The sequence below is a fragment of the Varroa jacobsoni genome, unplaced genomic scaffold (genome assembly GCF_002532875.2).
Source record: "Varroa jacobsoni isolate VJ856 unplaced genomic scaffold, vjacob_1.0 scaffold_1446, whole genome shotgun sequence".
Taxonomy (NCBI): Eukaryota; Metazoa; Arthropoda; class Arachnida; order Mesostigmata; family Varroidae; genus Varroa; species Varroa jacobsoni.
Genome location: NW_019214348.1, coordinates 262,822 through 285,393, shown reverse-complemented (window position 1 = coordinate 285,393; position 22,572 = coordinate 262,822). Strand labels below are relative to the sequence as shown.

Genomic DNA, 22,572 nt, shown 5'->3' with positions numbered 1-22,572 from the left:
TTGTGTTCTAATCTTCAAGCTACTATATTTCGTTCGCGGCTTTTTCTTAGTATACTAAAATATGACGTCACTTTTGTTCCATCGTCGGCCTCTTCTCTTCCAGCGATGTTTGCTTTCTTCCACTGTTAAATAGCGCGATTGAGTTAAACAAGTGTGAAAATAGTCGTTGCTTCCCTAGATGCGTTTTTGGCCTTACCGTCGCTTAAAAATGAAAAGGAAGACTTATATCGCGTTATGTGTATAACCGGAACCTCAGGCTCAGGGCTATTGGGAGCAATATTCATATATCTGAGGAAATTCATACCAGCTGCAATTTGTGATGTTTCTTTTTTCTTACTGATACCGTGGGCCCTTGCACCCAATACAGGCATTTCCAACAATACAACGATGATAATTTGTCTTCTACCTAACGAAACCGAAATTCATCGAAATCAATCATCATTATCGTCATATGTTGTGTTCACTTCGCTGTACGCATCGAGAACGATGCATTACAGCAGACTTCGGTTACTAATCTGACAACAAAGCGTCTAATCGTTTTCTCGGCTACGCAGGCATCAACTTTCAGGGCAGCCTGCAGGCGTCTGCTATAATGTGGCCTCGCTATCGTTCCGAAAACCACATCATGAACGCCACATTTGATACGTGAAACGTCCCGGCGGTACTTAGCGCGTTTGTCTTTTTCGAAAAAAAACTTGCGTCAGTGACTTAGAACGACCTATGACCGGCAGGCTTAAATAGGATCGGAACTATTGTTTGACACCGATCTACGCCAATCTATCTTTTGCTCAGATTTCGTTCTTCTCAAACTTGTTTACTTTGTCCTCGTTCTCTTTAACAGGGTATCGGGACAGTGCTAAGCATCAATGAATTGAGATGCATATAAACCGAAATAATCCCATGAAAGCGATTGTCATTTGGCTTGCCATTCATTTCTCTTGTGACATCAGGCGACTGTGACCACGTTGGCGCAGTTCAAGCGTTACAGGATAATCTGTATTCGACAAATGGCGGCGTACATGAGTTAGTAGTCCTTGCTTTGTCTATCCTCGTGAGCTATAAACCTAGTGGAATAAATACCCGAATTAAGTTAGCTTGATCGGCGCGCGGGGGCTGTTTTCTCGTGGACAACAGATCCACCTGAAATGGCTATCCAGTGGGGATTGGTTTGTGCTTTTCTCGTCGTGATTCTGCTCATCAGTTCAGAGACTTCTGCCATGTTCATCAGTGACGTAAAAGAAGAAGTGAAAAAACCTTGTAGGTTTCCTGGAACACCATGGCATGGAAAGGTCGAGCCGTTGATCTCACCTGCCAACAAGCGGGAATTCCCTCATAAAACCAATGTCAGGTAATTGCCTTTGGTTATTTTGTGAACGACAATTACCATTGGCATAACGCAGTGTTTCATAAGCGTTCTTTAGTGAACCGAATTGTGATACACGTACGTATTTTGATTATGAGCAGAACAATCGTTCTGAAATGATTATTGAGTTCTCATAAGTTCGTTTTTGTCCTTTGAACCTTTTCTGTAGAAGTAATGACAGTCTATATGTGTTATAGCTCCTGCAGAAGGACTAGGATATATATCCTAACCAAACAGTAGTTTTTACAATAAGCTCACGTATTCGACGTTGTGACTTTCAGTAAAGGCTCAACGCACACCTCGAATGATCCTTGACAAAGCCTCACGTTGTTAGGTGTCGATAGCATAGAGCCGTGTGCCTAAAAAACGGTGTCACACCATAGCCCAGTATAATACAGTTTTCTTTTCAACACGCAGTATGTTTCTATCCATATTTACCTATTCTGTGTGTACGCGCATAGCTACTCCTGTGATCCCGGCTACACGCTGGTTGGCATGAAGAAGCGGCAATGCGACAACGGAAAATGGCGTAATCCAGTTCCGAAGTGTCTACGCAATATGGCGTTGGAAAAACCAGTGTTCTTCGATACTGATTATACACATGCGAGCTACGCTGTTGACCATGATGAGAATAGTTGCGTGGCATCGAAGACCAAACATGCAAAATACACAATGATCGTCGACCTAATCGAGCCCACTACGGTCAAGGTATGTAATACTTGCGGTGAATTTTCGCTACCCAGGCTATTAAGAAATAGGATGATTACGGGCTCGCTCGATGAACTCCTAAAGGTATTGTTGAACATTGGTGTAGTACGTCTTCACATGAATGCGCTCGAAACGGGAACAACAAAGGGCAAAACCGTTCTAAGTGGATATGGATATATGTGCATTTCAGTACAGTCGCAGCAATTTCAATTGAAGGAACGTATATTTTCTTATCGATATTTTAGTTAATCACTGTCCTATTTGGAGAACCAGCATTCAACGTGTCGGTAATGATACGAGTGGGTAGCCATTATCCAAACACATCGAAAATTTGTGGCCACAAAATCCTCGACATCGTTCCCGGTTTGCCCAACTATTTCAGTTGTCGGGACAACCCAGTTGGCAGGTACGGAACAGGCGCTGATGAGTATTACAGATTTGTGTATTATAATAATTCTAGAAATAATTAATAAAAAGTTTGTAAAGACGAAGCTAATAGTTTGCACATATTAAACTATGCTTTTACCTAAAACTAACGCTGATATACTGTTGTGGACTTCAGCAGCAAGAAATGTAGTTGTACGAAGATTTTTGTTACATCTTCGTTGACTTCTTTTTTATGCGCGACTCGGCACGAGCAGTGCCGCATTGAAGAATCAACAAAGACAGACCCCTATTAAAGTGTGATAATGGTGTCAATTTCGTATCGATCGCTGTATTATAGTACAACCATTAACGAAGCAAATTATGTCTTGTTTGGCTTATTTTCTATTGTCATAGACACGTTTCCGTGCAGGTGACACATTCGAAAGACATAGTGAACTTCTGTAACTTACAAGTTCTTTCGGAAAGTGCCCTTGCTGCCCAGGACGTGTGCTCCAACCAAAATGATAATCTAAATACGACAATTGGTTCGTTTGGCACTCGGTGTATCAAAGTTTTTCGACAACGAGTAGCAACGATCGAGGAAGCACGAAGTGTGTGCAAAAATATTGCTGGCCACCTTCTCGAGCAGATGGATAAAAATCTCCAAGATTACGTCAACTGGCACCTGGCAACTCACTTTGCTGAAGAAAAGAATACCAGGTTAATAGAAATATGTTGCGAAATAAAACTACTACGTATTGATGTTACGTTGGTGGTCCAGTATGCATTTGAAATACAAGAAATGTCAATAGTTTTTTCCTTACATTTGTTCATAAACTGAATACGATCTTAGACAGATTCTACGTAAGTGAAGCTTGCATTAACTGGCGCCTTTTGACTGAGCATTGCCTCATAGAAAACTCAGTGTCCTAACTAAACGTTAATCGCACGTATGTTATTTTCTTGCTGTTTCTCTCTCTGTTTGAATTATGTGCATCACATAATGACGTCTTTGTGTACTGAACTTAGAAAGACGTGGTGAGCTACGGTCGAATCTGGGCGAAAGCATGCGTCGTTTCGTGCTTGGGGGGAACTACCGGATGTAATACTCGAAACAATTATATAATATTCTTGGATCATAATTTCAGTGCCTGGTTAGGCGCTAGACGGGACAAAAATGCATCTTTAGGCTGGAGTTGGTTCAGCGGAGAACCCGTCATAAGTGACGACATTTTAGAAGATAAGGGATTCGGTTTGAGCTACGATTGTCTGACGATGGAAGGAGAGGTTTGGAAGGTGCAAAAATGCATAGGATCTCATTATGCTGTGTGTATCCACGATCTGAGAACCTGCGGAACCCCGCCTATGCCTGAAGGAGCCGCCATCATGCATCAGAATGGTATATATATATATATATATAGAACACTGATTTTGCTCTAAATAGCATAGTTAGCAATACAAAAATAATTGCTCGCTGTGTATTGCTGGGTGGTTCCAGGCCATCTTGGTAAATTAATTGTTCGAAATTAGGTGTGCTTCGTTTTAATCGCAAAAATGGATTGTTCCAGTACCGCACTAAAAATATCCCGATTTGATATTGTATAATATGAATATTTAGCTAGGCCCTAATATAAATATAGTATTTTTGTTCATGTTGAGGTCTAAACAAGCCCAGTAATATTTAACATTTTTGCGTAGAGTATATTATCGAGTATAGAGAATTAGCATGATGTAGCGTTGCCGTGTGTCTAACCGACTGTATATAAATCTGTATCGACAGGACAAGTACCCGTTAACCAGATCAGCAAAGTTTTCTGCGGTGAGAGTTACTACCTTGACGGAGATGAGGTTCGTTGCTTCGGAAACGGGTCGATCTCACAAAAGGGTACGCCTGAATATACTCAGATTAAACCTAAAAACAACAAGTCTGACATAATACGCATACGGTGAGCATACTAAGAGAACCAAGCTTACGAAACGATCTACTGTGGGTGCAAAGCCCTTAAATAAACTTCCCTATAGATAATGAATAAAAACTGGACTCTTACCTCTTAGAACCTGCATGTCTTCCATTCAACTGCTCGCTGACAATGGAGGATGGGACGATCGCACGTCTAGATGGATCGAATCGGGCCAACTTTTCATGCAACCCGGGTTTCATATTGGCTTCACCTTCTAATGAGTCGGAATTGCGTTGCATTGATAGACACTGGACGCCCCAGACGCCACTGTGTCTGGAGGAAACGAGTCCCACCACAAACAAGGGTTTCGAAGATGTTCACAGGGTAAAGAAATCGTTTCAAGTTTCCCCTCGGTGTTATTCTGGCGTAGCAATATATATATATATATATATATATATATATATATATATGCATCAGTGCTGTACTTTCCAGTTTGGTGCGGAAGTGTTATAAATATTGGAAAAATAAATCACAAATATTATAATGGAAAAATTATCACAAAATATTAAAAACGCTGTGGCTTCATTGAATAACTGCATTGCAGGTAGGGGACATTCTGCAGGAGGAGATATCAATTCTCTCACGAATTCCGGCGTTCATTATGGACCTTGACATCCTCTCTGTCATCACCGGTGCAACGATTATAACAATCGTAATCGGACTTAGTGTTTACCTGGTGTATAATCGAAGACGCGCCACTACGGGAGAGGTAATACTATCGTAAGTATATAAATCTTTTCATTTCGACTAACTTACTTTCATGTCTTTGTAGCTTGGTTCACTACTACCTAACATATCATCAGTCGTACATTTTTATGCAGAATCAAGTCTACATGATATTATTCCACGTCTAAATAGTTCAACATGTAAGCAACGTTGAAATTCCACAAACGAGATACAAATAGGCCATCTTTGTGTATAGATCAACCTCACAAATTCGAACAAGCTTACAAATCTAGACGCCGTTCGACTATAGGGCACTTGAGTTGGTCAGCTTCAAGCAACGTGCAGTGGAACTACCAGAAGCGACGCTTTCATTGCAACTGTGGCTTTTCTACTTTGGATGCATGAGGCCGCATAAAGCCGCACGGTTGTCCTATCTCTATTTTCACCGCATGCCTTACTGGCGGTAACCTGTTGCTGTATATCTGAAATTGAGTTGTCCAACATTAATTGAAAAGGTACTTTTATCTCAGCCTTTGCTAGGAGGATGAGCATTCGTGGAAACGCATTGTCCATGCCGTTTCTCAGGCAAAACCTATGCAAACTACTTAAGATCGCCTCAGGGCCCCTCCACTCCAACGGTATCTAAACAGGCGTCGAGACCATTTGACACTGCAGACTAGTAGTAATAAATATAATATAATAATAAATAATAATAATAAATACTACGTCACTTGCCTTCTATATAAGCTAGCTCCTAGTTCAGTTGTATAATTACTGTATATATCACACAATTTAAATAGATACATGTCTTCTCTGCCGAATCGTTGCCTGCATTGCTATATTATTCATCTCTAAAATTGCAGCAAATCGTCCGTCAGAACTGGAGCCTTATGAGTTTTGGCGTCCCAATGAAGGATCTACCCGTCGCGTCCTTAGGTCCGGTTTCTGAGCCACCGAGTTTTGAAAGCCAGCGCTGCGGTACTGTCATTCTACCGAAGTGCGTCTAGTTATAATGGTAAGGAACGAAAATAACATTAAGGGATTCGATGCTCGATTCAACCAGAGCCACCTTGATTGAGAAAAACACATAATACGCATTTTGTTTTTACAGATTTGATATGAGCTTATTGTAGCTCAGGATGTACAGGAACGAAAACACATCTGATTCTACTGTGTTTTTTTTTTTAAATACTTTTATATTGTATAGCATTGTAGCATCATTGTTATAGAATACGTAGTTACTTCTGTTGTTCTTTCCATGAATATCGTGTTGTACCATTGCAACGCGTTGTAACTGGTTGCATTAACGTAGAGGCAATTCTTTCGAACTTAAATAGAATGTCTGTGCATTGTAATTATAAGACGTATTTGATGTATTTAGTGGTGGGCGTATTTGTAATACTCTGTAGACGGTTGGCTTGAATTTGACCATAAGAAGTGCCAAACTACATGTCCCGAGCATAAGAAATCGATCAGTGAGTCGGGGCTAATTAAGCGGATCTAGCAAAAACGTCGTTGATTTCATAATCTGTGATTCGTCTGACAGAGTACGTCATGAACCTCAAAGGACTTAACACATTTAGAAGCAAACGCATTGGACAGTTAGTTCTTTTCAAGATACAGAATGAGCTATATTATGAGCTAAGCTGGCCTGCTCTGTAATTGTAAGACAACAGACTAATAATTATATTATAATTATAAGTCGGTTATTATGGAGAAAAATATTTATAACCATAGACATGTATGTGTATGTATGTATGTATGTCGCGTCGTCTGATGTGTAGATGTGCCAAAGCAATAGTTTTGACATGAATTGCAGCAATTTTATTCAAATTAAATAAAGTTTCATGCGACATAATTTTAAGATTTGAATAGCTTCTCTGTTTTTGTTTATTCTCTTCTGTTAGCAAACTGATAAGCTAAACCTGAGCCTGTTACTAAGAGGGTACGCTTCGGACATGTCTAACAACGTTTGCAATCCAACTTCTGGTGGTATGCATCAAATCGTATAGGCGAAAGTACAAACAAGGTGGACGTGACTTAAAATAGATATTCTCACTCTTACGTAATATATCAAGCGCGGCGACTTGTCATTAATTTTCGCGCGTCTTCAGATACAGTGTCAAGAGTAGGCAATCGATGCATGCAGTGGTCGAGCCATAACACGATCATCGCCAATCTAGTCCCCAGTCAAGTAATTCCATTTCTAGCCAACGTTCTGTTTTCCGTCTTGTCAAGGATTTATTTCCGAAATGCGTTTAGTTGCACTTCCCGTTCTCCCTAGCGATGCGATTCGGAAGCTCCGTTGCCAAAAGTTTCAGCAGCAGCTTTTTTACGGACAGTCGGACCGCAAGTATCACTATGACGTTTTATATCGTGGGGTTCGCCAGTGCTTCCGACTCGGATCAGGTTGTGCGGATGGTATATTTCGACAGATTGGACAAATTTACTTTTGGTAACACGTGGGAATTATTGTTTGCCCAGACCTTGTGACTGGGCTATGTGTGGCCACTATTTTTGACTTTCATCATGTCGTCCGAGTGTTTTTATTCGGTGCAGAGGATGCGATCGCAGTTTTATTGACGGTCGAATCAGACTGGGAGTCTCTAGCCCCATTGTGGGTCATAGTGCCGTCATCTTTTCTTATTCTTGCATCCCAGTCGGGAAACAAGCAAGTGACACTTATACAGTATAAGCACTGAATAAGTATTTAGACCAATCCATAGTCTGCTGCTCGTGCGTGATCGCCTGTCATAGCTATACCGTGTAGATCCTTCCCTATTTCTGTCTACGCTTGGTTAGTAAGGTATAAAATCGTTCGATTACGAAGATACCTGACGATTATTTGTTCCTATAAACCTTACCAACTTAAGAGCTAGGCCGTAGCATGTGGTGTACAAATGAATAGTGGATGATCATCGGCAGCTGTATATTGTCGAAGCGAACCGGGATCTTAGCCATGAAAGCTCACTGTAGAATCGTGCTATAATGAATACATTGTTGTCGGTACTTAAAGATTCGGATCCAGTACGCCTGCGAGAAAAGGCTCGACTATATTGGTCTATTTGTGTACTTATAAAATCACCAGAAACGGAACTAAGTTCCGGTTGTTTTATTCGCCACTTCAACTTATTGTAATTTTATGTTATATAATTTTAGAATAACTGAATGCATCCTAGCCAAAATATTGTCCTTCGTTTGCTATGATATTCGTCTATCTTTCGGGCTAATAATACATCCCTCGATGGAAAATGGCTTTTGTGCGTGAAAGCGAGCCGTTCGTCAATCCCTTCGCGGACTTCGGCCCCTGTTGACCCATTGATAAGCAAATAATACCGGTTAAATCTGTCCGTGCAGTCAAGATACCTCGGGTTTCGCCGTATCACACGTATTTTATCGGACAAATTGTATACAACAGAAAGAATTACACATTTTAGAGATAGCTTATTGAAGCTACAAATAAGGGTGAAATACAATTACCGTGCACGAAGCACTTATGCTCTATAAAACCTATATAGAAGGTGTCGGTGAACATTTCAGAACGCTAATTACGCCGCATAAAAATAAATACGTGTTCAAGGATAAAAGTCCATGTATGACCTTTGGTTGGGGTGGCCTAAAAAACGAAGAGGAATAGAAGTAGAATAATAGGTACTGTAGGATTCTAGCCGTACAATTCATGTATAGTCAGTTTGTAGTTCTTTACCTTTATATTGCAATATAAACTTTCTTACATATATAATAGCTGCAATTTTTTTTTAGGATTTAGAGGATTACATCTAAAGAACTGAACTTGTTTAGCGCACTTGGGTTATATTACTTCACCTTTACCCTACGTTTAAAAAATGTGTATCTAAGTAAGCTTTTTTTAAAATATAATTAGGCTATTTGCTTTGTTTCTCGATATTGTTTCGAGATATTCTCCTAAACTGCTAGAACGTTATAACAGAGATAACGTCTAACTTTCAGCGTCGGAAACCACTTAGGGTTAAAATGCTACGAGTTCATTAGGTAAATCAAATAGAACGCATAGTATATATGAAATATATATATATACTATATATTCATATAGTATATATGAAAATGCCTACGCATACTTTATTGCAGGTCCCATTTTTTGTGATGAGCAAAATCTGTAGCAACAACCTAACTCCATTCATTTTTTTGAGTCAAATTATGATTTTGCGATTTAAAAAATTAATCGTTAAGTTTCATTGAACTTCCTTATTTTTAAAAAATCTAGTAGCAAATATCTATATTAGCGGTCTCATGCTACATTTGCTAATTAGTATCTTCCTCTGGGTCACTTTGTTAAAATTTCCTGCAGATCTACTCTCCTCCCGAGAGCATCTTGCGAGCGATGACCATTCGCTGGATCTGAGAAGTCCCCTCGTAGATCTGCGTAGGATAGAATATTGAGAGGCAATAGTGATAAGTATTATGTGCGTTTTGACATTGAAGAAAAAAATGTCGTTCGATAGGTATTTCAATTTTTTTTTTCTTTACATAAACGCATTTAGGCTAAAACGAGCTTTTTGTTTTATTTTCAATTACCTGATAGATCTTGGCGTCCCGCATCAGTTTCTCGACAGGGTACTCCGTGTTAAATCCGTTGCCTCCGAAAATCTGTACAGCGTCCGTAGCACATTTGTTCGCAACGTCCGAAGCAAACGCCTTGGCAATCGATACGTAATATGTATTTGTGTGACCCTGGTCAATTTCCCATGCAGCGCGCTGCCATGCCAATCGAGACGTTTCGACTCCCATTGCCATTTCGGCTAACATAAATTGCACAGCTTGATGCTGTTACTCGCAGAAGAAAGACAGAATTAGATTATATTGATCACTATCATAATCATATTGATCAATTTTCGTTTTCGGAAATATCAAAGCTACCTAAATAAAATCAAATATTCTCAACATTTTTTACGCCTGTACAACGTTTCTGTACATGAATTGCCAGGAAATATTGATGGAGTTTCAAGGATAAGCAATCGGCTAGGATACAGGTAAACCTACAGAGGCTGTTGCTGTCGATGTCGGTATATGTTATTCGAACAACAAGAGATGATCTTCATTTAATTCCAAGAGCTAGGCTCTCTGGCAGTCAACTATTTCTGTTTTAGTTCACACTCCTACCGCATGGTGTCGCTAACATATCAATAGTCGATTCGCTGCTGTAGTATAGAGTAATATCGTTACATTATTTATTCAATGGCTGGCGCTCCAGCACCGTTTATTCTTTTGTTATCATTGATGTTCAGCATGGATTTCTTATTAACTCAACCAGCCAAACTTGATTTACGTATTTCTGTCATGCAGAAATAAAACACGGACTGAAATTGAAATGATACCTACAGTGGAAATAGGTTTTCCGAACGTCTTTCTTTCAAGAGCGTACTGTTTCGCTTCATCCAATGCACGTTGGGCGAGGCCTGTCGCTGCCGCTGCTACAACAGGTCGCGTTTCGTGAAAGGTCATCATGGCGACTTTGAATCCGTCCCCCTCCTTGAGTAGAACGTTTTCCTCAGGGATCTCAACATCCTCAAATGTGATTCCTCGCGTGTCTGAAGCCCGTTGACCCATATTTATTTCTTTGCGACCAGGAATCACACCCTTCCGATCTCTAGAATGTAATGTTTGGCCGCATTATGCGATGAACACAAGGTAAAAATAAGAACATTTCTAATGTGGTATTAAGAAACAAGTCGGATTTTACAATGTATATTGGATTTTGTGTTAACAATGTGCTTAATCACGTTTATCGCAAAAATAGTATTAGTTTCCGTGGTTCAATTTTTTAAAATCAAACAAGGCGTCTTATTCATACTATTACTTTTTTGCATATTCACTGTTGACACAGCCGACAAGCTAAAATTCCGATAATTTCGCAGCACTAGTTATTAATTTCTTTTTTTTTTCATTTAAACCAGCCAAAACTTTCTACAGACCTGTCAACTATAAAAGCTGTAAAGGCTTTCGAAGTAGGGCACTTCGGATCGAAGTTCGTGCGTGCCAACAAAAAATACCAATTCGCAACACCACCGTTCGTGATCCACATCTTCTGGCCGTTGATTACCCATTTGTTACCCTTTTTCTCGGCCTTGGTCTTGATACCTGCGACATCTGAACCTGCACTAGGTTCTGTAACACAATAGGCTGTAACGATAGGCTCGTCAATGCAACGACCAAGATACTTTTTCTGTTGCGCAGGATTTCCTGTCAAAACGACAGGTGTTTGCTGTAGACCGACGAACGACAAAACCATTATCATCACCAGAAACACAAATACAAAAGTTAAAAACAAGTAGAACAAGGGATTCACTTAGAAAAAGGGAAAGGCATTCGGTTTGTTTCAGAATAAGGTTCTGTATTTAGAAAGGGATAACTACGTAGTTTATTTTTTTAAAGCAGCATAAAAATGTATTGTATGCTGGCACCCAAGTGGCAACATCTTAGACTGATATATTTGTAAGGGGCTATCTACAGGAACAACTGTTCAAGAGAGGTAAAAAATAAAGGCAAGACAACTGCATGTGAACATTGTGCAGAGCTGAAGGCTATATAATATCTTTCAATAATTCAATTTCAAGAATAAGAGAAACGAACAGCAATAGTCGACTGCTTTCTATTAGACAAAGACAGAATTCAGACATAGCATCCGTAACATAGACTGTGTAGGTTCGTAACGGCTGAATCTCATCATCCCTAAGCCGTGGAAAGGCGTTATAAAGCCCCTCACTAATTTGGAGAAACCGCGCGCTCATATTTGACATACATTGTCACATTTTTTTTAACACACATAGAAAATTCGAAGCTCTACGAAGAAGCTACCAGGAAGTTCGCCATTAAAAGCACAACCGATAGGAGGAAGCCAGGAGAATCAAACAAAGCAAATTGGGTAATGCGGCTCATTACGAAACGGTTGTTACAGATCTTTCGATGGTACGATGCAACCAGTCACTGCATGTATCCAGGATTTCCTGTATTTTACAACATATCACCCGTATCGTCAACATTATATCTTCTTAGATGTACTGAAATACCTACCCCAAGGTCAGTGGCGGTGGTCGCCAACGTTATTCCCGAACATGCCCGGCTCAATTCTTCAACATCGAGACATCTATCGAACACTCCCAAGCCCATACCACAATCAACAGTTTAATCCGCTCGATCTGATAGAAAGACAACTTTCATCACAAATGTTTTTCAACGAAGTCGGCTCTAGTCTCGGTCCCCACTGCCACCGTAACCCCCCAAAAAAACATCCGATAACTTTCCATATAGACTGGCTCCTTAGCAGCTGATTTGTTTCGTGAGTGTACCTAGTATGCGCTATCTTTGACGGATCTCCATCTGATAAGATCCTTTTGATTATTTGGCTAAATAGTGTTACACCCCTTGCGCTGAATTCATAGTTCGATCACAGTGGTCCTTGCAACGCAAATCTCTCGGAAATGAAAGGAAAAAATGGATAAATGCATGACAAGCACACCAAGTTTCGAAACCAATATTTCCGTAGTGAGCCTACCTGTACATAGCGAGTCATGCAAAAGTTTTTGTTGCAAACGCGTCGTACTCATAGAGCGAAATGAGACATTATTTGTATGTATTGACGACTTTTTCATGTCTAGATTAGACCTGGCCTCGTTAACTTCTTCTGTCTATCCAAGTTATTATGCCCCAATCGTAGATTATAAAGGTTTAGTAACATGTACATAGGATAAAAGGCGATAAAAAGTGCAAAGCACAGTTTACCTTCAAGTGGATTGACACAACCAAACACGTAAACAACCAGAAAACGTCGTTCCATAAACACACGTTAGTCACACCTCATCCTTGTAGTAGTTTCAAATGAGTCTCAAAAGTCACATTATCTCTTTGCGAGTTTGGGAAATTATAATTTTTTTTTTCTGTAGAATTTACATACAAGGACACTGTAATAGAGTCAAAAGCTTATTGATGTCTATGCTACCGTAGTTCGTATTGGACTTGTGGAAATTGTAGGCTTACCCCAAGTCTAGCCGCATCGATGGCTGTAGAAATACCCGTACAGGCATAACCAATCTCCTCGGTCACGATACAGGCCGACATCGCCCCAAGGCCCAAACCGCCTAAAAAGATAAAACTCAGCATGAACATAACACAACACATGGGTCATGGTCGCTGCCATCGTCTAGAGTTAATTGGCGGCGCGAGTTAAAAAAATAACGTTACCATTATTTACGAGCCATTGAGATGAATTTTATGCCAAAATTCACCCTGCATTAAGCTCAAAATGTATGTGTCTGTTCTGTGATTACAGTTAGTCAAAATCTATCGTTCCTATCGTCCTATTGCTCCACGCGTTGGTGTAACATAATCAACTAGGTACTTAAGAGTAGCTTTACTTTACTATGCTACCTGTGAGTTACCAGCGAGTCGTTTTATCGACATAATAATACCAAATAGAATTTGATTGTTAATCTAAGACCCGTACTCTGAAAATAGCTTTCTTCAATAACCTCCTCACGAAACTTAGGTTTGGTTGCGCCTGTTTAACTATGGTTGATAAAATATCCTACCCCCTGAGTCGTAAACAGTCGTCAGCAAATTCTCCGTTTATGGACGAACAAGCTATCACATGTGAATTACATGTTTTCCTTTTTAACTATTTGTATTTATTCTATAGCCTTTTATGTCCGGCAGAATCTACACAGCGACACAAGATAACGCCTTTAGGCAAAGGGGTTTGGTAATTTATTGTTACCCCTAATAAAATGAGGATACTCATAGTATCCAAAAGCATACACTTTCGACCCCATCAGACTATGACCTATGATAGAGTTGGCATATAAGATTGTACTTACCGACACTTTGGGGAATGCTCAAATTCATCAGGCCAAGCTCATGTGCCTTTTTAACGATGTCCCAGGGGAACTGTAATATGAAAAAAAAAAGAAGAAAATAACTAACAAGCATCTCGTAAAAAGATTGATCAGGTCGATAACCTTACGTTTCCAAAATCTGCTCCAAGACGATTTTACGCCTTTCGAATACTTTGAAGACCGCTAGTTGTCATAATTGTTGCTAAAGTAAGATTCATGACTATCGCCAGAGTATCATGCGGCCATCAGTTGTTTTAGACCTTCATAAAAGAGGCGGACGTCGGGCGGACACGAGAGCGTGGATATAAAATTAACAAGCTTTTTGAAGAAAACTGAAAATACTATCTAAATCTGAATTTTCATAGCTTGTCAACATAGAGAATCGGCTAACAAACCGATGCACCCACGTACCTCTCCGGTTTTGTCATAGTGTGCGGCTTTAGGAAGGATCTCTTCCCGAGCGAACTTTCTAGCCAGTTCCTGCATTTTCTTCTGCTCGTCATTCAAGGCTAAAACAAAACAAAACAAAAAATTAATAATAATAATACTAGTTATACTGATGTATGTGGTTAAAAAGCGTCTCATACGAATTTTTTCATATGCCACTAAACTACACACTTTGGAGCAGTATCAAGTTAAATACGTAACGTACGTATGTAAGATCAGAAGCTAAGAGGAATAATCGACACTGAGTTCAAAGTTAATGTTAAGTAATGCCTCGAATATAGTCGAGGAGTTTACTCACTAAAGTTAATGCCTGATGACATTGAGCGAGAACATTGTTTCAGCTGGATGGTGGGCACAGCCCGAAGAATCTGAAAATTTTAAACACGTATACAGATTTTTTTTTGTAAATGTCGTAAAACGTTGCTTGTGGGAACGGCACCATTTACCAGTTCTCGTTGCACCAAGATGCACACAACTAGTATTTGCGTAATGATTGGTTCACATGGTGGTTATTTTTTAATGCGTGCCAAAGATAATGTTAAATATTAACCTCTCTAAAGCTGGATGAAGCTGCATTAAAACAAGCGAACATACATCCTCGTACAAACAAACGGCTATAAGATAAACAAATATAATTATTGTATAATCAATCCATTTTATTGTATTCACTATTACAGTAATTTGAGGATATATACAACAAGGACCTAGAAAAAATCGAGTAAGCTGGTAACGGGTGGTGAGAATCATTAAACAACCTCATTAAAGCTGAACTTAAGCTTACTACTGAAAGTATGTACCTCATTTGGGAAGCTCATATGCCATCAAGTATGCCGTCCTGATGTTTCCCAAATTTTCGTACATGCAAAACGTTCATCTGCTTTTAGTCATTACCTTTACTTTAGAACTATAGACTTGTCCGCATCACACGCGTCTTGTACAAATCACTTGACGCGCCTGTGCCAGATATCGTTCAAGGAGCATGTACTACTTGTCCCATGTCCCCTAACAGTGAACTCGATTAAGTTCGATTTGCAGCAGTCAATTAAACGTTGATCTATTACGTCACAAACTTACTTAATCTTGCAAGTTGTCTTAATGGAGTGGAAAATAAAAGTGGAAAATATACAATCGAGTATTTCAATCTAATCGTTGTCCTCGTCACGCCATCAACGATGCTCACAACAAAGGCATTTCTGTTCATTTAAAAATGAAATTAGTTCAGCCTTCAATTAAAAAGTTAAATCTCTACATCCCGGTCATGCTTATATATTGGAAACAATGATAGAATCACGAGTTTCAGACGTCAATGTGTGGAGTCCTACGGTGCTGGACGAACGTTCTGTTAGTAGTGGGGTTTCATATTTTACCAAAAAATCACAATGCTTTTTTATTTCACAAAAATCGCTAGCTGCTGCTGATGAACAATCATTCAGCAGGAGCTAAACTCCTACCCCCAGATCATGACATTAAAGCCAATGGCAATCATATGTCCCACTTCGTGGCCCACCCCTCCACCCTCGTTCACTCAACAGTCTCATAACACAACGCACCTGGGGATATTTACAAGAAAATAGCAGTACCAGCGAAGTGGTTACCAGCTGGATCGAATTGGGCTGCCAACTCGTATTGAATACTTTATAGGTTAAATCTATTAAATAGATTGACTCTGACGTTACATCTACGAACCGTCACTTAACTGAATATCTTGTGCCTACATGTGCCATGGTAGAGCGACTTTGTCAACAACCTGTTAAGAGTGACCCCTTTTCTTACAGTGTAGCTATCGTATCGCGGACTAGGTTCGACCTACATACTCTCGATAGTATCACCCTACGCTACTATATGACCTACCATATCAACTGCAACGCCACCGTTCGGTATAATCAGCCAAAACGTGACCTGCTATCTCCATCCTAGACATCGGATAATTTCAACAAGCTGTCGTGCTAGGTGTTAGGCAACGGTGTCATTTACTAAAATCGCACCGTATATTTGAGCTTCTGCATCGAGTGCCATAACGCGGGTAGCCATCTCAATCTCAAGAGGATTACCGAAAAATCGCTTATTCTGAACCCACGGCATTCTAGAAACATCTGGTCACTTAATGGTAAACATCAATATATATGCAAATATATGCATAACACATAAATAGAGCATACTATTATTACCTCTACTAGCAGTTCGATAACAATTCTTTTTTCTTCCAACTTTTTGTTCCTTGTATGTTGTTATTATTATTGCGACAATGGTTATCAAAAAAAGAGGCCATAATGCTACTCGATTGAAAACTAATCTTTGTCTTTTGTTACATGGTGCCTCGCTGTTGCAGCCATTGTGTTGCCCGTTTGTTTCTTACCACCCCCAGAAAAAGCAATACAAAACGTCGAAGTAACAGTAATAGCTCCAGTAGCAACCTATTTCTGGGCCAGTCTATTTCGGGCATTCGCATCCGACGCGAGCTAGACTACGCCAATAGCCACTTCGAGCCGTAACCAAACGCGCGGAATTACGGAACGGTGAGCAATTGTCGAAACAAGTTGACGGCGACAACTTAACGAGAAAACGAACAGAAAACCGTCGTTGTACGAAAGCTCGGCCTAGAGATAGTTTAGACTCCTATCACGCGATCCGTCCACGGACGACGGCCGCACCGTAAACAATTGACAGAACACTTGATGGATGACGCCATGGACAAAATGTTTTCCCGTCGCCATCGATAAGCGTCCACGACAACGACGTCAGATGGCGGAACGCAACAGCACCGCTTGATGTTTGGCGGCAGGAACGAGCACAGACATAGCACTGGATGAGTAGAACGCGAAGAGAAAGGGGAAAACATTAAGGCCAGGGGTTCCACAATAGGCGTGGTTATGGCTGAGTCTGCCGTTACTGCTCCCGCCCCTTCCATTGGGTTCGCTGCGGCAAATATTACAAACGCGCTCCCTGCTGAAGAGCAAATGAATGAGTAAAAAATGAGAAAAGGAAGTAGCTATGGCAAGAGAGTACCTACTTATAGGTGCAACTGCTAGGAATCTGAGGACGTGATCGCAACAATCCACCAACGACAACGACGGAAACGCCATCAAGAGGACAATGGTAAGGCAACGGTGGTGCGTCGTGTTCCCAACAAAAAACTGTCGAAAAATGTTATCGACCGCTCTTTGTTCTGGCAGGCAGCTAATCCTACTTACAGCAGAAGAGGCTGACACAAATGGCTTATACACGTGGGTAGCTAGGCAGCGAAAAGGATGTATGTTCATGTAAAATACTTATATAATATACGTAAATATGTAAAAATAACTTGCTGACGGGACAACTAGATAGGTTTACATACGGCATTGCAAAGTTGGCGGCTGATGCTGATGTGACTGATGGAGTTCTCGAGAAAACTACAGGCTTACGCATCGTAATGATAGGTCGCGGAAGTAGGCAAGAAACCAAAATGTACAAACGCATAGATTTTCGTTTGTGGAGTCTTTCGGTGGTAAAAATGACCGTCTACAGTAGGATCTTGCCTGTTGGATGCTCTTGCTTCAGTGATCCGTTTATAGAACTTAGCTTTTCTTATGTTTGATATCAGCTTAGGATGCTGGGGATATATCCCAGTGAGTTACACTGTGGTACGCAAAGAACGATGGCAAAACCAACAATTGGACATATAGTGCACAACGAAGATACAAAACCCAGGTCGTACTAATAGTCGTATAGCCCGTAACTTTGTTTCTAATAATAAAATTTATCAAAATCTGCCTAATTAACGCTGCCGTACAATAAAGGAGGTATGTTTTTAACGCTAAACATAATCCTGATAACGATACATCTCCGGTTGACTCCCCGTATCAACTAAACGAACTTTAAATCCCTTCGTGACTTCGTTTCCTTGTTAACTGCTACATAATACGCTATTTTTTTTACTCTTGAAAAGATTACCCGTCTTCACAGAGGTTTCCGGAAAAGATGAAGTTACATGTTATACCCGCGCATACATACATCCCATCTGAACCTTAATCAAGGATTTTATTCTAACCAAAAGCTGTTGTATGCTTCATAATGTGTTCTCACTTTTCTAGCTTCTTTGTGCACTACTCGATCACCATAAACAGCTCTAGTGGCTTGGTTAGTCAACAAACAAACCGAACAGCAATCTCTATTCGTCTATCAAGGCAAAATGATTCCAGTCGGTTCGTCGCTGCTCCCATCTACGGACTACTCAGCTCCATCTTGACGCAACACCGTAATATACAGTATTCGTCGTCGACGACTAGCGAGCGTGACAAATCGTCATGCACTACGATCATGATCAGCATGCATACATCTACTACGACCTATACCCAGTGGCCTGTTCGCATCGGCCTTAATGTCCCGGTCGCTAATAGTCTTATCAGTTCAATGGATAATAACAAATACAGTTTAAGCTGAATTAGCGGTCTTCTATTTAATTGAAAAATCGTTGACTGACATAGGCTTTCCTATTTTGAAATTAATCAAGTCGTAGGCAAGCTAAAAATATTAAGGTCATAGGCAAGAGGAGTATTGTTTAATTTTTGTAATACATTTAATTAATATTTTTTCCTGCAATGATAATCAAAATCTACGCCAAATTGAAAATTAGATTTTGTAGCACTATTTTCTAATTTCTATTGATCGTGATGACGTGATTGATCGGCAGCCCGATCACGTCATCACGATCAGCCGAACCACAACGCCATAAGGTATGTCTTCTGCGAGCTCTTCTCCATCGCCATTATCATAGTGGCTATTACTACAACGAGACATTTCAGCATCCTGCACTTCTGTTTCTGAAGCGACAGTTCGATGTCCTAAACAATGTCTAGCGGCTTACGACGATGGTTCACTTAATAGTATGCGCACCGTTCTATTTTTTTTTCTACTTCTCTCTCATCTGGTCTTTCATACGAGGTCGCACGCAAACACACATACTATCCAGCTACTAGCAGCTTTGATCGTGTAGAGCCGCAACCGGCCAGCTTTTCTGTATCTGTTTCGTTGCCAGCTTGGGGCTACCGCTGTCTCAGTGTTAGTGGCGCTCCCTAGCGCCAGCCGAACAGTGCATAAAGCGGAATCAACCAGTGATCAACGACTACGACTAACGTACGAAACCGACGACGCTTCCTGCGCCGCTCTAAGCAACTACGGCCAACGTTAACGTCAACAGCGTAAATAGAATAGACCAGTAACGAGTACACGCTGACTTCACTAGAAAGAAAGAGCAATTTCCCCGCGGCTGCCGGACGAGTAGCCTCGCAACGCCACAGCAGCGCAGCACATTGCCGAAGTATTGCAGAATGCACAGTAGAAGAACAGAGCGAGATCAATAACGCTTGAAGTTATGCTGAAGTAGAAACGAACTCTCTGAAATGAAGCGGGAAATAAGCTCTGCTTGATCCTTTACTGGCAGCAGTGTCTAGTTCAATGGTGGCTGACGGCAGAATAGTCGTCGCAAAAGATTATTCGGTGAGAGTCGTTTCGTTACCCTTTAACACTGCCGCATCTGACGGTTGCTATTTGCTCGACTCGGCTGTGGCGGAGTTAGAATTGCTTGCCAGTTTTGTGTTTCGCCGACGGGCACTGTTGACTCAGCCCTTCCAGACCCTTCTTATCTCTTCCTGTTGTTGTTGTTATTATTATCGGTGCCGCCGTGTTACGGGCGTCATATGAGTAACGTGTGTGTGCATGTGTATATCGATGCTTCTGCCTCCGAACAAAGTCTCTAAAGGAGAGTGAATCAGCGAACGTTAGAACGGCTCGTAGTGACAAAAGGGTGAGGTGTCTTCCTGAAGTCGATCATTGTTTTCTGATTTGTCGTTGATTAGGGAGAAATCTGATAATTTCCTAAGACAGTGTGGCTAGTGAGTGAACAAGCGAAACATAAAAAAGCTGTCTCGTGTGGAAGACTAAAAGGTTTCGGAAAAAGTACTCGAGTAAATGCGTGCGAATACCTTGAAAGGCCTGAAATTTTACGAAATAAAGAAAGTGTTCAATAGTAAATTACTAGAGAGTACTGGTACCGTTTTTTTAACTGGTTTGTGAGGGAAGATATTATTGTTTAAAGGAAACAGAGGTATGTATTTCAGAATGAACATAAAATTAACAGCGATGCTTGAAAATCTATATATATATATATATATAATAAGTATAAGAACGTGTTATTGCTAATGAAATTTTATTTCGTGAATCCAATATTAACGTACACACATTTATACTGATCACTGCGAATACACACGAAGTTTGATACAAAGCATGCATAACTGCGTCGAAAAATAACGCAGGCTGTTCACAGGTGTCTGTAGCCGTGAGCAACAACGTGTACGTTTATATGTAGTTACGATTTTCAAACTGACTAAGGTGAAGAACAAATATGAAAGTTTCAAACATACACCGCGTATAATCTGTATATGCAGTATGAGACGCTATTCTTCATATATCACACAACTGTATACAAGGCTTTATCGGTCAAGAAGGGGAAAAATCGCCTGTTTCTAGCCGGCCTGCACATGGCAGGGTGTGGTCAGTTATCAAAAAGAAACGCTTTGCCATGCGGGTCTCTGTATCTATATCTATAAGGCTTGACAGAATTGAAAGCGAGGAAATTAACCAACAATATGGTTGTCATAATAATAGTTATCGTCATGCAATCAACACAGTTGGTAAGAGGAGGCAAACGATTTTAGGCGCTAGGCGATATCGGTTGGAATTATTAGGTGGCAGATACCGAAATCGGTGATGGCTGGTTTTAAAGGTTTAACCTGTTAGTTACGTCAGGGTCATGACGATTTCGGGTCCAATGTGCGACCACTACGATTGTAAAGGTACTCACGGTAAACTAATTGTCTTTTTTATTATATATATATATATATATATATATATATATATATTATGGCGGCAAAAGTCAAACGTTGACAAATAATGCCTGCTTGAGTCTTGCTATTGGGATGGAAGGTATCACCAGGTTCGTAATAAAAATAATTAGCTAATACGTTGATTACCAATAAGGGAAAGATGTTATATAAATAATATGCGGAAACGAGTAAAATGTTTTTTAGCTCAAAATAAATTTACTGTATATACGCATGTGTAGGCCAAATGAAACGATCTCACCCCGTCGTCGTTAATCGAAAGGTTGAGTCGAACCACAGTTTTTTTCTGTCAGTGAGCAAAACTCATTTGGCCAAAGAACGTCCATCCCTGTTTTTAGAAATTGCCTTGTATAAAAGCGCACCATGTTTTCTTTTGTTTTGTTTGGGGAACATCTTTGACTTTAGTCATCACGGATGATAGCAGTAATTGATCCGTTGCAAAGCTGAGGGACCGCTCAAGCAATGGCTTGATTGTCCTTCAAATCATTACGGCTGCAGATGCAGCTATTTCTACAAACACATACAGATAGCCGGCATATCATAGGCATTATGGCTGTTTAAGAAATAGTAGCGCAATAGATATCAATCGTTTTGATGCACAATCCAGACAGAACTTTGCAGACGCCTATTTAAACCTGTCACGACCGCCAAAGCCCTGTTCCAGCCAAACGCACTTCGGCGGCGGCAGCAGCAGCACGGCAAAGTCATCCTTCTTCACAATGTGAGGCGTGTTCTTGGATCACCAACTACGTAGACAACTGCATTAGTAAAAATATAATCCGATGATGACGGTATTAACAAAAAGCAGGTTTATCTCACACAACATGTAGTAACTTGTTTAGCGCAAGAATATCAGTAGAAATTCACTTTGATCGTCTCTTCTTTTTTGTTCGGCTTTCCACCGCCATCAAAAACATAGGGTTCTCCTCGCTCGCTAGAATCGTCGTTACATTCCCATAGAATGCTTTAACGTTTGACTCCTGTGTTAATAACTAACCATTAAGAGGCATATATTTGTATCACATTGTTTTTGTCGGCGCGTTGCTCGTCGCAGTTTCGGTCGATTCAGTAACCGGCACCTACAGTCACTTTCAGCAATACCACGACAAATGCTATTTACTAAACGAGAAATCATCGTGTAACCCAACTTTTAGATGAGATGATTTTCTATTTACCTTTAATGCAAGCATGGTTGCCGTCCAGGTGGAATTTTCACAGTCGACTGCAACGAGCAGGTCTGTCAACTGGGTCGATTCAGCCAAACTTGCCTATCACTCACTAAATGGAGGTTGGGTCAACACAGCTGAACGTCATTG

At 40.4% G+C, this 22,572-nt stretch overlaps 3 protein-coding genes across 14 annotated transcripts in view; 2 read left to right on the top strand and 1 right to left on the bottom strand.

Moving 5' to 3' along the window:
• Positions 1-620: 620 nt before the first annotated feature.
• Positions 621-18,798, top strand: LOC111270118 (clotting factor C). 7 transcript variants are annotated; one of them, XR_015314863.1, is made up of 12 exons: positions 621-1,348; positions 1,825-2,071; positions 2,317-2,477; positions 2,852-3,157; positions 3,586-3,836; positions 4,218-4,322; positions 4,493-4,722; positions 4,943-5,107; positions 5,928-6,079; positions 16,154-16,485; positions 16,708-17,474; positions 18,449-18,798. XR_015314863.1 is itself a non-coding variant. In XM_022850167.2 (10 exons), the coding sequence occupies exons 1-9, from the start codon at positions 1,146-1,148 to the stop codon at positions 6,069-6,071; spliced, it is 1,812 nt and encodes a 603-aa protein (XP_022705902.1). In that variant the 5' UTR covers positions 621-1,145; the 3' UTR covers positions 6,072-6,079; positions 6,972-8,987. The 7 variants fall into 7 exon arrangements, 4 of the variants coding, with proteins under 4 accessions (XP_022705902.1, XP_022705901.1, XP_022705900.1 ...); XR_015314862.1 differs by having other exon boundaries at positions 16,154-17,474; XM_022850167.2 differs by lacking the exons at positions 16,154-16,485; positions 16,708-17,474; positions 18,449-18,798 and adding an exon at positions 6,972-8,987.
• Positions 9,100-22,551, bottom strand: Mcad (Medium-chain acyl-CoA dehydrogenase). 3 transcript variants are annotated; one of them, XM_022850172.2, is made up of 9 exons: positions 22,432-22,551; positions 14,677-14,746; positions 14,343-14,440; positions 13,914-13,983; positions 13,078-13,178; positions 11,016-11,305; positions 10,423-10,690; positions 9,619-9,867; positions 9,100-9,462 (listed from the first exon to the last, which is right to left on the bottom strand). In XM_022850172.2, the coding sequence occupies exons 1-9, from the start codon at positions 22,444-22,446 to the stop codon at positions 9,394-9,396; spliced, it is 1,230 nt and encodes a 409-aa protein (XP_022705907.1). In that variant the 5' UTR covers positions 22,447-22,551; the 3' UTR covers positions 9,100-9,393. The 3 variants fall into 3 exon arrangements, with proteins under 3 accessions (XP_022705907.1, XP_022705904.1, XP_022705905.1); XM_022850169.2 differs by lacking the exon at positions 22,432-22,551 and adding an exon at positions 22,254-22,424; XM_022850170.1 differs by lacking the exon at positions 22,432-22,551 and adding an exon at positions 15,176-15,208.
• Ctl2 (Choline transporter-like 2) overlaps positions 19,252-22,572 on the top strand; it is an 81,677-nt gene continuing 78,356 nt past the window's right edge. For 2 of the 4 annotated variants that reach the window (XM_022850153.2, XM_022850148.2), the window contains exon 1: positions 19,252-20,460. The gene's annotated coding sequence lies outside the window, so the exon portion shown is untranslated. The remainder of the gene's footprint in view (positions 20,461-22,572) is intronic. The other 2 variants (XM_086972367.1, XM_022850151.2) reach the window with 2 other exon arrangements.